The following is a 15,169-nucleotide window of genomic DNA, read 5'->3' as shown; positions in this document are numbered from 1 at the left end:
TCTGGAATAAAGACAAGTAAAATACATGACGTGATTAATGCACATCTGAAAGGAGAAACACAAGGAAGGAGAGGCACGATTTGTCACCCTTACAAACTTCCCCCCCAAAGACAATAATTCAAAGAGCAATTATTGGATGAAACTGTATTAATCATGGAGGTGCTGGGGCAGTCGGAGTGGGCCCCTGCTTCTGGAGAACTGTAGGTGCGGGATGGAGCTGACACCTGGGGTTGGCTGGATGTGTTTCCTGGGCCGGCCCAGGCCCTGCATTGGTGGGGAAGCGGGTGCGGCTGCAGATAGGTATTGCAGGGGAACTCAGGGGCGCCTGCCTACTTCTTTGCAAACTTCGCCGTCCAACAGGAATGCGGGTTTCAGTCTGTCGATGGTGATCCAGTCCTCCTGCCCATAGATGTCGAGGAGGAATGTTTTGCTGGCCCGCCTGATGACTCTGCGGGGGCCCCTGTAGGGCCTGGTTAGGGGCGGGTGGCAGGCGTCCACCCTGATGAAGACGTAGGCGCAGGAGTGTAAGACGGGTGGGCTGTAGGTGATAGTTCTGTCGGTGAGGGTCTTCTGGCAGGGCACGAACTTTTGTGTGAGTTCCCTCAATCTCGGGAGGGGGGTGTCGGTGCCGTCGGCCGACGGCGTGAAGAATTCTCCTAGTATGGCCAGTGTTTCCCCGTAGACTTTCTCAGCAGGGGAAGCGTCGCCATTTGTTCTCGGTGCAGTGCGGAGACCCAGGAGGACCCAGGGCAGTTGTTCCTTCCACCTCTCGTCAGTGCAGCATGCCATGAGAGCTGCTTTAAGAGAGCGGTGCACCCTCTCGACCACACCGTTCACTGCAGGGTTGTATGCCGTTGTGCTGTGTAGAATTGTACCCATCAGGCATGCGAAGGAGACCCAGAGCTCTGACAGGAAGGCAGGTCCCTTATCTGTAGTGATGCTGTCTGGCACTCCGAAGCGGCTTACCCAGCTGGAGAGGAAGGCCTCTGAGCATGGTGTTGTTGATGCTTCATCCATGGGGGTTGCTTTGGGCCAGCGAGTGGAGTGGTCCATGACTGTCAGGAGGTATCTGGCTCCCCCCGACTGCGGAAGGGACCCGACGACATCAATGTGGATGTGGCCGAACCGCCGACGAGGCTGGGGAAAATCGCTGATCCCTCACTCTGTGTGCCGAGATGTTTTGCTCGCCTGGCGCGGGATGCAGCTCCTTGCCCACTGGCAGACGTCCATGCTGATGCCATGCCAGACGAACTTGTCAGCCATGAGGCGTGCCGTTGTGCGCCCTAATGGATGGGAGAGACCGTGGACTATGTTGAACACTTGTTCTCTCCTCGATGCGGGCACCAGGGGGCGTGGGCAGCCTGTGCTGGTGTCACAGAGGAGAGCTGCGTCCGAGTTTGCTAAGGGCGCATCTTCCCATTTGAGAGCCATCACTGCTGTCCTGTAGTTCACCATCTCTGGGTCCGCTGCTTGTTCCCTCGTGAGGTCTTCATAGTCGATGCTGAGGTGAAGGGAATTGATCTCTATTCTTGATAGAGCATCGGCCACTGGCTTTTTCTTGCCAGGGACGTAGTTGATGGTGCAGCCGAACTCGGAGATGGCGGTCAGGTGCCGCTGCTGCCTTGCAGACCACGCGTCCCCATTTTGCAAATGCGTGAACCAAGGGTTTGTGGTCTGTTAGAATTGTGAATTCGGTTTCCTCCAGCAGGTACTTGAAGTGCCTCACAGCCTGGTAGATAGCCAGCAGCTCTCTGTCGAAGGCGCTGTAGCAGTTCTCAGCTGGCGAAAACTTGCGGCTGAAGAAGGCCAAGGGCTGGGGCGTGCCATTCACCAGCTGCTTGAGTACTGCACTGCAGGCGATTTTGCTGGCGTCTGTTGTCAACCTGAGGGCAGTGGCGGGGTTGTGGTGAGTTAAGGTGGTGGCACTGGAGATGGCCCTTTTTGTCTGAATGAATGCCTGTTGCTGCGGAGCTTCCCATGTTAGTGTTTTTGGTTTCCCTTTCAGGATTGACGTCAGTGGGTACATGATGTGGGTGACATCTGGGATGAAGCGTTGGTAGTAGTTTATCATCCTGAGAAACTCCTGAAGGGTATTGATGGTTTGTGGTTCCGGGAAATTTTCCATAGCTTCTACTTTAGAGGCCGTAGGGCGCACTCCTGCCGGGGAAATCTTGTGGCCAAGGAAGTCTACTTTTTCTTTCCCGAAAATCCATTTGTTGAACCTGACAACTAATCCGCTGTCCTGCAGGCGTTTCACAACGGCACGGACATGGCGAAGGTGTTCCTCTGGGGACCTGGAAAAAATGAGGATGTCGTCGACGTAGCAGATGTAGAAGGGCAGATCTCCCAAGATGGTATCCATCAGGCGCTGGAAAGTAGCGCCTGCGTTCCTGAGACTGAAAGTGGAATAGGAGAATGTGTAGCTCCCGAAGGGCGTGATGATGGCAGTCTTTGGGACGTTGTTGGGATGCACAGGGATCTTGGGAGCACAACTTCAGTAGGTCCATCATGGAGAAAATTTTGACTCTGTGGAGGGCGCCCGTTAGGTCTTGCGTGTTAGGGAGGGGGTAGTGGTCTGGTGTTGTTACCAAATTCAGGCGCTGATAGAGGGGACACCCACGGGCTTGATGCCTTTTTACAGACGCCCATGCGTTCCATTTCTGCGAGGGCCAGTTTGGCGACTTGTAACTTCTGGGGGGACAGACGCCGGAACTTGGCATGGGTTGGAAGGTCTGTCGTGGTAATGTGGTGGAAGATGCTGTGCTTTGCTGAAGTCCCAGGTGACTTGTGCAGTTCTGGTTTGAACACGTCCAGGAACTCCTGTAGGAGGGATGTGTAATTGTTGGGGGCTGTAGAGCAGATGGAGGGCATCCCGGGTCCGGTGGAGAGCTGAAGGAGATGGCACGTCCCTGTGTCGAGGAGGCATTGTGGTGACGTCGACTAGAAGTCCGTGGTGCCCTAGGGGGTCTACGCCCAGCAGAGGAAACTTAACATCCGCTATGACAAAAGGCCAGTAGTATCTGCACCCTAGGATTGAGATAGCACGGGTCGTTGTGCCACAAGTGCGGATGGGAGTTCCATTTGCTGCTATGAGGGTGGGTACTGAGTCAGGTATTTTTTCTAAACCTTCCCTGGATGGCAGGAAAACCGACTGCATTGCCCCCGTATCAACCAGCAGGCGGTGTTTGGAAATCTCGTCCGTAATGAAAAACCCTGCTGGGCGGGGAGTTGGGTTCCGTGGCCACAGCTGTTATTTGTGGCTGCCTTTGTTTTTTTTTTTGTGAAAGAACACAGAGGCTTGCAGGTTCTGGCTTTGGTCCAGAACTTTCTATGGTAGAAACACCATGCCGGGTTTGGCCATGTCTTGTGCTCTCTTCTTATAAACGGCGTTGATGTCTCCGTCATCATTGCTGTCTTCCTCCGACAGGTTGCAGGCTCCCAGGGCGGTGGCTGTGAGGGCAGTGGTGTGTGTCGAGGCCTTGGTGGCCTCATATAGTTTCTGGGCATAGTCGACTAAAGGAGTCCATGTCCAGGTTCTCTGCATCTCTTATCTGGGGCGAATTTCCCGCGGAGGCGCCAAAGGAAAATTGCTTTTGTTAGGTCTATTGTCCTTTTCCTCCCATTCTCGTCACGACCTGAGAGTGTTATCAACACCCGCAGCTGGTCCCAGGCTTCCCTGGGTGATGCGCCTCCGAGGGGCTGGGATAACAGGTCGAATGCACAATGCGCTCTCTCGGACATGGAGTAGGAATTCAGCAGTTTGTTCTTTAAGTCCGTGTATGTGACTTTGTCCGGTTGCGCGTCCAGAAGAAGTATTCTGTTGAATGCTTCTTCTGGGAGCGCCATCATGCCTATGTCTGATTTTATAGCATCGTCTGAGATGCGCGCCATGAGAAAATGCGCGTCTGCGTGCCAGCACCATGATGCCGTGTTTTCCCATGAGAATGGGGGAAGTTTGACTGTGTCTGGCTTTGTTGGTGAGAGAGGCATGCAGACGATGCTTGCGGGTTCGCATTGAGGTTCTGCTTCTGACATCTTTACTTTTCATGCACCAAAATGCGGGAAAATGCGCCGTATTGAGTCCGTTCATGGTGCTGATTTGTTCGAGAGGTCGAACGAAGTGCCTAAACATGCCCTTTTGGGTACACTTTATTTAGTCCGTTAATGGCTTAGTTTCCGCCAGGGAGGGTGCTATCAGAGGCCTAAACTTTATGCCATAGTTAGTCCGCTAAAGGCTTTCTGATGGTAGGGTGCAGCTGTAGTTAGTCCGTTAATGGCTGGGCCAAAACTGCGCTACCTTTCCCTGACCCGGGGTCACCAGTGTGAGGTTCAAGAAACGTCAGTAGTGAAAGACTGATTCTTTATTATTCTCAACAGGTGTTTATAAGACAAAAAACGGACAGAAAGGTAGCGGGTGACCTGAGGCCCCCAGCTGTGTCCATACAAAATTTGTGTTTTCTGGCAAGCATAAAAATATGTACAATATTCGTTACATGGCATATAAAAGGTAGATATACTTATCAGCGGAAAGACTGTACAATGATACATAAGATGAGGTACATAAAGAATCTGAAATAGACGGGTAAAATACATGACGTGATTAATGCACATCTGAAAGGAGAAACACAAGAAAGGAGAGGCGCGATTTGTCGCCCTTACAGCATATATAACACATACTACAATTCTTCACTCTTACCTGCGGGGAGTCAGTGATGGTCTTTTAGTATTTGAGGTTGAATCCCATCTCTCGTCGATCGTCGCGTAATAGAATCATAACAAACACATGAGCATCGGAGCTCAATATACAATAAGGAACCATATCCTACATACATGAGGTAGAATTTACAGGATTGAAGCTTGTTTGTTGTATTCAATACCGGCCACAATAATAATTGGTTATACTTACCTATCTAAGCATGATGCATTGCTAGTGCACTAGCTCTGAACTGAACATGTCTGCCGACGACGTTATATAACATGTCTTGCGCTTACGTTAAGACATGCATGGGCATGCATGACAGATTAGTGCAAGTTTCTTTCCTGTCATGTATGTCTTAACGTAAGTTAAGTTATATAAATTCGTCAGTAAACATGTTCAGTTCCAAGCTGACTGCAAGATGTTGCATCATGTTAAAGTGTATAAGTATAACCAATTATTATTATGTTAGTATTGAATCTGACACACAGGCTTCAATCTTGTAAGTTCTATTTCATGTATGTAGGATATGATTCCTTATTGTGTGTTGAGCTCCAATGCTCATATGTTTGTTATGATTCTATTATATACACTTTTGTATTTTGTACATCCTTCTACGCCCTCTTAACATGTAGCTTACCCAATAAACACAACAAAGAAGATATCGCTTTATTGTCACCCTTTATCTTCGGCCCTCTGAGACAAAGAATAGGATGGTTGAGCATGGATTAAAAAAACCATCTTTCTCTACCACACATAAGAGGAAACAACAAATGTAGTTATAACACATGATAATCAAAATGGAGATGTCATAACAGTTCCTAACATAAGTTCCCTGAATTCCAACCCTATGAACATTTTACAGTCAAGAATAACTCAATTATCTGGGGGACAAATTTCCCTGTGACAGAGTGTTTTTCCCTCACTGTATTGCTACTATTAAATTAAGAGATGTCATGTAATCCTTTCTGAGAACTTTATTCCGCACATTGTAAGTAAATTAACATTAACTTACTCAGGGCATCTTTCCGGCGACCTTACAATATCCTTTTCCCTGTTCCTTTTGGTTTATGCTTTGCAGCCCTATTAGCAAATGCTAGAACTGGGTGATAATTTAATCTTCCTGACAGCAAATCATAATATATATATATATATATATATATATATATATATATATATATATATATATATATATATATATATATTATATATATATATAAGGTGTTTCAAAATTAGGGCCCCCTCTACAGCATAAACTAAAATTGATATGGACAAAACAAAAGTAATTCAGAACAGGTATTTATTTAAGTTTCTCTCTGAGTATTTAATATTTTGTGTGGCCTCCATCTATACCACAGCCTGCATTCTTGAGGGGTATGATTTCAGCAAATCACAAAAAAGCTGAGACTCAAACTCCATTTCCTGAGCACTTCGGTCACCTTTCCGCAGGTCGTCGAGGCTTGGTATACCATCATAGTTCACTGTGCATGCTTCAGCATGATCCATTAAGATACTACCAATGTTTTCACACACATTAAGGTCAGGGGAGCTACCTGGAAATTCACCTGGCGAGAAGAAATCTATATCACTGTTTCGAAGCAGCTCCTGTGTCTGAAGAGCCTTGAAACTTGGTGCCTTATCATGTAAAAATGTGACTTCTTCAACAGATAACACATTTTCAGGATCTTTGAGGAAAGGAAATACTCCACCAGTAAGCATGGTTTTTCTGAAGTATTCACCATTCCATGACTGTCCTTTTTCTTTGATGATCCACATTAACCGTTTGGCTGTGAAACAGAGAAAAATTCCCAAACATTCAGGAAATTTCACAACTTGGCGATAGCGCACGTCATCGCTGATATCATCCAACTTTGCAGCCCAAATGATGTCATTTTTATGATTTGGCTTCCTGACTGTAAATGAAGAATTCATCTGATGCGACAACATGGAGAAAGTCGGCTTCACCCCAGTCTTTAAGAAATGAAACAAAACCATGCACGGTCTTCTCTCTGTTTCTGAGTGATGTTGGGCTTGCTGATAACATGAAATGGCTTGATACCAGATTTTTTCAACTCACGATGTACAGCACTATAACTTCTCTTCTTTCCCCTTTTTGTTTCTAGTTCAAGTGCCAATTTATGTAAAGACTTTCTTGGTATACCCACTGCCTCAGCTATGATGTCTTTTGACTCCTGAGAAAGAACTTCAGGCCTTCCAAGATTCTCACTCTTTGCGATGACAGTCATATGGATTTTTGTTCCAGTTTCTTTTAACAAAGGATTAATTTCTTTTAATGTATTTAGCTATCCAGGAACGTGAAATGAAGGATGTGCCAGCATCCCTGGCCTCTCTGAAGGTTATAGCCCGGATTTAGTCAATCCATCTGATTTCCTCCGAGTTGTTAGCCATGGCTGTATCTAACTCCGTCACTCAGTCTGAAAATACAAGAAATGTAAAATGAAAAATAGCTTGATAGAAACTTAAAATAATGTACTTGGAGATAGGCTGTAGCAGAAAACTTTATAACTTTCCATTTGTTCTGTGGAGGGTGAGCCTCTAATTTCTGAAACACTGTATGTATATATATATATATATATATATATATATATATATATATATATATATATATATATATATATATATATATATATATATATATATATATATATATATATAGTATGTGCAGGCATGTATACATATAACATTCATATATATACTTGTGTGTGTATATATATATATATATATATATATATATATATATATATATATATATATATATATATATATGTGTGTGTGTGTGTGTGTGTGTGTGCGTTTGTATGTGTGTGTGATATATAACTCTTGTTGAAAACCAAAAAGCATTGATAGGTTAAATTAATATGATGGTAGGGTCTATTATGTTATTAAACTAATTTTCCAGGGAAATCTTCATTTCCTAGCGGAAAATCTGCTAAAGTAGCTCGTCCGGTTTTCTTGTTATCTATATTTTTTTTCCCCTGCCAGGTTTGAAAACATGTCCACCAGACTTTAAAGCCACTATTATAGCTAACTATACTTCTTATCTGAACTGCTTGCCATTAACATGCCCTCTTAAACTTCAGCAGCCTTGCTTGCTACTAAGCCTTGTTTGTTAACTGTATATCAGAAATGACTGGGGACTTTTCGGGTTATCAGCAATGTCCTGAAATATCGAAATACCTTACCTGAAGCTCTTTCTTAGAACTTAGGAAGCAGCCCAATATTCTCAGAAATATTTAATAATTCGGGCTCTGATCCAGTGCAACTCTCATTTGCCTACAGCTTATTCCCAATACGTATTCTCTCTGTAGCTCGCGTTCCTCCATGACAAGTTTGGCTGCGCTGGTGCATTACTTCTGTCGTGTGCTTAAAATGCTTACTTTCATTGTTGAAGACGTGTTGTTGTTATTGTAAAAAATTTTTATAGGATAGGATAAACGGCTTCATGTTGCTTGCACAGATTATAAAAAAGACAATATTGTTTGCTGTTTAATTTAAAAAAAAAATATTCTGCAACTTGTTTTTATAAGTTTCTTAAACACATTTGATGGTCTTAAAGACAAAACATCTTCGAGCATAAGAAAATTAAGAAATTTTGCTGAATTTACTTTCAAAATGTAATTCTTTAAATTTATAACTATAACGAACTGATACCATAAAATTATCAACGCCTGCATATGACCCATAATTTCTTTTGATGTAGAAATGATTAAGTAAAGCTAAGGGAATTAATGGACAATTATGAAACACAGCACGAATATATTTGAAAGTATTGTGTTCAAAAATTGACTAGCCTTATGACGAACTTTGAGGTTCAAAGCAATTTCTTTAATAGAAAATCAAATTCGTCCTCTTATTATAGACCAAAAGAATGACTGGATCTCTATATATTTAGAAATACAGTTTTAAAGCGACGTCATTCCTCTTTTTAGCTTTGACTGATGTAAAAAGTTAGGAAAATAGAAATGAAAAGTCTGTCAATTAGCATTCATTGTGGGGTGATGGCTCTCTGTACTTTATATGAAAAGGTACCAGCCATTCATCACAGAGCAATGCATGCATTGATGACTTAGGATACAACCAGCCAAAAAATTAATTCCAAATGACGGGAACTCCCGAAAATCGAATGTTCCTGAAAGGACTTCATAGCAAAATTTTGCAGTAGTCATTGGCGATAGCATTACTCCACAATAGTGAGGCTTCTGGTAGCTAACGCTTATATCTAGACTCTTTAAAATGATTAGGAAGCGCCCAAGCATAATAGGCTACTCCAAGTTGAATAACCTTATACAGAACGTTATCGTTTAGAATAATAATTTCAGGCATGACTCCCTAATACGTTATTGAAAGTCAATATCCAGGTAAAGCACCGCATAATCTTGCTTAAGAAAGATGTTAATTTAAAAACAGGCACTGCCAAATATCTACGAGTATAACTTTATACAGAAACTCTCTCTCTCTCTCTCTCTCTCTCTCTCTCTCTCTCTCTCTCTCTCTCTCTCTCTCTCTCTCTCTCTCTCTCTCTTTACGAATAAGATTATTTTCATTGTGTTTGGGCATGTGCACGTATATGTGTATTTGTATGAATGCAAGAGAGTGAGAGAGAAATTTGACGACGCCAGATATACAGTATTATGTTCTTGGATGGATGAGTCCCACTTTAAAATAGCAAAGATCGTTTTCTTTGAATCACGATTATAATAAATTTTGCCTTTTTCTGTAATGGAAGTACGTTTTAATAACACGTTGTACGCTCTAAAAGGAGAGAGAGGGAGACATTATATTTCGAAGAAAATAAGGACGTTGTAAAGATCCGCAACCCCAGAGTACCCATGTAAAGGTTGGCTATCCTCAGAATGAACTTGTTAACATCAGCCACCCCCAGTACTGAACACGGTGAAGGACATTCCATTTGGCCGACAACAAACAGATGCACCGCCAGTATCAGAATGAGCTTGTTAACATCAGCCACCCCAAATATTAGCTTGTTAAGATAAACAACCCTCAGGTACTCTGGGGTTGCTGTTCTTTACAACGTCCGAAAATAATATAAGTAGCCTATGAATCAAAACCGTAACCAGATTGCAATTCCCTGATTTATAAGATTTGCATAGACTTGATCAAGATTGCCTTTCGCATTAAAAAAAATTTTGACGTCGGCGATAGATTTCATAGAGTTGGATGCTCAAAACACAGAAAATCAATTACATAAATTCTGAGCACATGTAATAAAATAGGCAAAAACATTTCCATGAGAAGAAACGGCCTCTCCCAAAATAGGTCAAGTGTCCACATTCATCCCCCTGTATTTGGGAATGATCGACACTCCCGTCCGGCTTCTTGGGTCTGATTGCAAGTTTTTTACACCCGGGATTATTTGTTAATGATTACGTGCTTTGAGCAAGTGCTATAAAGAGTAAATCATGCCAATTCTCGTTGGAAATGCTTATCAAATCTGCTCTTGGTTTCTTCCCTTGCGGCTTCGATGGTTCAATTCATATGAAACACCCGAAGGTATAGTGTTAGTAAGCTTTGATGTTAACTCCCTTTCCACAAACGTTTCTATCAAAGAAACAGTCAATATATTTTTCAACTTTGTTTATAATAACAATGAACAAGTGAGAAATATTTCAAAATATGTTTTTAGAATGCTTCTTAGCTCATGCATAAATGATAACCACTTTTTTATTCAATAATTTGCACTACAAACAATTTGAGATTTCGCCATGGAATCGCCACTTTCAGCATAATGGCTAAAATATTTCCAAGTTTTTCATGAAAAAGATGGTTTGAGAAGTGTCCCCTATGGTTCAAACCAATCATTTATCACAGGTATATTGACGAATGACGACACATTTCTGGTTTTGAGGCATCTCAATAACGTACAACAGTTCCATGATTACTTAAATAGTAAACAAACCTTGTATTCAGTTTTCCGTAGAGCGCGGAGAAAATAATAATAATAATAATCCTTATTGAGGCTCATGGAACATACAAATACAATACACACAATCTAGACAAATAATGTAACATGAAAAATTAAAAATGATATAAACAACAATTACAGATTGCAGACAATTAATTTCCATCTAGGTACCTTAGTTGGTTACAGAAGTCAGGTCAGAAGGCGAAATACAAATATTGAAATTGCAAAACTCTACAATGATATTAATCACAGTAATAACAAAAAGTAAAAATACCAAAAGTAACAAGAAACGTAGAAATATAATAATAATAATAATAATAATAATAATAATAATAATAATAATAATAATAATAATAATAATAGATTCTGGAGATGACGCTTCAAATTGCAAAAGTAGAGAATAAGACATTTAAGGAACAGACGCCTCATTATTTCATCTTTCCCACAATTTAGATCTTCTTGCCTCACTGCTTAGGATGCTATGTATGAGCGAATTGCTGTTGTTTCTCAGTCGGGTGATCAGACTGGACATTGTTCGCCTCACAATGATTTTCAAATTATCCAGGCGGTTTTCTGTGAACATCTGCGTGGTTGAGTGATAGCGAGGAGTGTTTGTGAGGCATCTCTGAATGTCATTGTGAACAACAGTGATACGTCTCATGGTCTCCCGGGTACAGTTTGTCCAAAGGGAACACCCATATATATGCTGTAGCAGTACGAGCGGAAGAGCAGCAGCATCGTTTCTCGATGACAGAAGGCAAATCTCCTTGCAATTATGTTGCCAGTTGCACATAGTTTACGACGCCTCTGTTTATGTCTGTCGTATCTTTTAGGTCGCCCATGATAATGTGGAAATTCATGCTCGAATTCCAGACGATGATTTCCGAGAAAAATTAGTGGATCTGCAATATACTTAAGCGATCTCGGGAGCAGCGACATACGCTGGGTCTAGGTTTCGTTGTATAGGATATCAAATTCCTCTGCATATTGGCGGCAGGTGTCGATGAGCCCCTGGAGACCTTGCACTGATGGGGAAATCAGAACCATATCATCGGCGTAACAGAGGTTGTTTATTGTTGTTTCGTTGATACTGCATCCGATTGGGAGCGAATTCAGTTTGACATTCAGGGCATCTGTTTACGTGTTAAACAGGTATGGAGAGAGAATGCCCCCTTGCCGGAGTCCTTTTAGGGAGCCGAATGTGTATGACAGTACGTTACCCCATTTGGCACAGAATTGCTGTGTGGAGAACCAACAACATAAGATGCCAATTAGATATAGAGGTGTGCCTCGTTTGCGCACCTTCAGGAAGAGCTACAGGTAGTTTACTCTGTCAAATGCTTTCCTCACATCTACAAAACATAGGAAAACAGGAGAGGCTGATGATAGGTAATAGTTCAGCAATTCTTTCAGGATGTGCAGTAGATGCAGGTGTCGGTTGAGTGGTTTACTTTAAAACCGAACTGGTTCTCAGTAGTGTGTAGAAAGGGGAGAAGTCCCACTAGAAGAACAGACTCAAGTATCTTCGACGCAATTGTAGTAATTTTACATCCCTGCGCGAGTCTTGATCGTTTTTGCAATTCAGGATAGTGCTGGAGTGATCGCTTCTCATACTCTCTGTGATAGCTTTTTAGTTTTGGGATTTAGGGATTGAATGTCCTACCAAAGAAGGGGGTAATCGCCGGATTTTAATTTTCTAGTCATTGCATCAGCTCTTAGTTGCTTTTCATTCAGACTGCAATGCTTAAGGGCAAGTTTGAATCGTGCTCTCTCCTGCCTTATTAGCAGTGCAAAAAGTGTCCTTCCCTTGGGCTAACATTTTACCTCCACAGTAGAAACATTTCTCGTGAATGTGTATAAAGATCTTTAACCAAGTCATTCCATCCAGGTATAGGCCTATTACGACAGTTGCCTTGACGAGATCTAAAGGTATCCCTGCCGGAGACGAGCATGGCGAAAATTATATTCGAATAGAATTCTTTCAGATCTCTCCTGTGATGATCGTTTCTACGTTTTGGGTTATTGCACAGTAAGGCGTCTGCCGGTTGAGCTATTGACCGCAGCCTGGTTTCCGTGGTTTCCCTGAAGGATCTGGTTTTCTGTTGGTTTTAAAAATCCCAGTTAACAGCAGGTGGGCGATCAGTTAGGGGGTTCACGGTAGGGAAGGATGACATCTGTAAGGGGATGTGATCATAGCCCATTGCAAGATTGTTGCGAATGTTGCAGGTCACAACAGAATCTTGAAGTTGAGGGGACGTGATGCAGTGGTCCAGCCAGGAGGTTGTAATTGTGTCCGTTCTGTTCTGTACACAGGTATAGGAGGAGGGAGGGAGGAGCATTACATCGCTAATTCAGAGAGCGTGATTTTGACAGAAACGAGTAAGTTCCGTTATAAAATTGTTTTGTGGGGTGAGAATTAAGTTCCCCAATTATACAAATATGATCAGCAGTAGAATCGTGAATAATGCTGTGTAACTCACCTATGATCATGCAGTACTGATCAAAATTATCGTTCTTTTCCCAGGGCATATAGACATTAATTATTAGGATCTTAGAGTCCCCTACTGTCACTTGAAGCCCTAGCAATCTATCACTCCTGTCAAACACATTCACCACATTTTCTAGCGATTTGTGCCGCAGAAAGAAAGGCCCCGTTTCTGGCGACCGGATACGATGTGATCTGTAACTTGCATCGATGAGGTCAAGGAAGCTCTGAAGTCTTCATGCACTGAATCGCTGATGACAATCATGAGGCCAGAGGAGCGTTTCTTGTAACGCAATGATGCCTTTGAAGTTTTTGCAGAACATGTTTAAGGGAGGAATGTTCCGCTTGAGGCCATAAATATTCCAAGAAATTATATCTAGTGTATCCATCGCAACTCACGAAGATGGGAAATGAATGAATTGATCATTTGAGTGGGTGGGGGTTTGGCCAGCCGGGGTGGGCATTCACTCGGCTTAGGAGGATGGCTGGCACTTGTGGTAGAAGGTGAGTCTCCGCCTGAACCCCTACTTGGGGTGTCAGTAAGTTCCCCTTGGGGAGGTTGGTCCCGGATTAGGTTGTATCTTGAGACTTTTATATTAGGACCGAAATTCTCGCCTTTAAGAACATCGAGGTGTTGAAATAGGCAGGTAATCCTGTAGGCCACTTTATGTTTAATTTTGCATGGGAGTTCGTGGGAGGTAAGAGGGTCGGAGCCCGTGAGAAACTTGACTCTCTCTACTATGACGTCTAGCTTCACCGACGAGAGTAAATTGTGAATCATGACATGACATCTCTTCTCAGGTTTCGGGCGAGGTGATTCACGAATGTTGGGCTTCGGTTCAGCGGACAATCGAGATGTTCTTTTCTTTTTTCTACTTGATTGTGTCTGCCAGCTCCCAATCCTCTCATGATCAATCACATCTTCATCCACGACGGGGGGTTTTGGGGGGAGAGATAGGGTCGGAAGACTCACGAGGGCTGGTGATCGTCGCTGAAGATCTCTATCTTCCACCGGAGGCACTGGGGAGGGAGGGGAAGTTGGGGGTTCGTCGGTCCTCTCCGATAGGTCTACAGGTGGTGTGGGCGCTTCATCCGAGGGGGAGAGAGCAGTTCCCTCATGGGAGGGTATGGCCATCTCGACTTTGCGTCGCACCCTCACGTCTCCCGTGTTGGGAGGCGAGGAAATAATAGATGTCTCACTCAAACGAGTCTGGTGGCTTGCTGTGCGACTGTCTAATGATTCCTGCACTCCTTTGATCGCATCCCAGATCCGTGAAAAATTGTTATTTGTTTCCACAGTTTTCAGACTGTCGAATGATTCCTGTAACCCTTTGATCACGTCCCCGATCTGTGAAAATTTGTTTTGTGCTTCCTCAATTTTTTCTGAGGTTTTGTCAATTTTTTCTGAGAGGGATTTTGCTTTTAGAAAGGCATTTTCTGCCGTAAGGTACACTGTATTTAGGCTTAGATTAGCAGGTCCCTTTGGAGGCAGATTGTAAGGGTCATCGGCGTAGATTTCCACAGAGCAGGTCCTTAGCCACTTAGTGATATACAGTATGATACTTTCTTGAGAGAGGTTAAGCTTTTCGTGGGTCGCTCCTGGAGAATGGTTTCTGGTATCAGGTCTTTGCATTTTGTATGTGCAGCGTTAATTTCCTAACTTTTTGGTTGTAAGCATTACCAAAACTACCGTAAACAAGAAGTCACTCTAAGTCTTAGCATTTTCGGTCTTGGAATGAACTTCGAAAGATCTACCTTCTTTAACTTTAAAATAAATAGTATGCAGACTTTAATACATAGAGCATATTCTTTTTGCAGCTCCTGGTATTCATTTGTCTATTTCAAAAAGGATATTTATGCGAATAACATAATATATAAAGAAATAAAGATGTCTCAAAATAAATCTTCTAGTATAAATAGCAAACTAGATATACCAAGGGTTGATAAACTGGCTATGTAGTTTGAATTGCCTTGAATACGTGATCCGTGTTCTAAATACGTTACAAGAGAACTAAAAAAAAACTAAATAAGTATGGCTTTCCCC

General features: G+C 42.8%; 1 protein-coding gene across 1 annotated transcript; it reads right to left on the bottom strand.

The window, feature by feature from the left end:
• Window positions 1–315: 315 nt before the first annotated feature.
• LOC136849534 (uncharacterized) lies at window positions 316–1,053 on the bottom strand. Its single transcript, XM_067122874.1, has one exon. It carries the CDS (start codon window positions 1,051–1,053, stop codon window positions 316–318), a length of 738 nt encoding a protein of 245 aa, XP_066978975.1.
• Between the last annotated feature and the right edge of the window lie 14,116 nt (window positions 1,054–15,169).

The sequence above is a fragment of the Macrobrachium rosenbergii genome, chromosome 21, assembly GCF_040412425.1.
Source record: "Macrobrachium rosenbergii isolate ZJJX-2024 chromosome 21, ASM4041242v1, whole genome shotgun sequence".
Classification (NCBI taxonomy): Eukaryota; Metazoa; Arthropoda; class Malacostraca; order Decapoda; family Palaemonidae; genus Macrobrachium; species Macrobrachium rosenbergii.
This window is presented reverse-complemented; position numbering and strand designations above follow the sequence as displayed.

Excerpts from the sequence above, each read along its gene's own strand:
- LOC136849534 (XM_067122874.1), bottom strand. The coding sequence starts at position 1,053 with ATGGACCACTCCACTCGCTGGCCCAAAGCAACCCCCATGGATGAAGCA.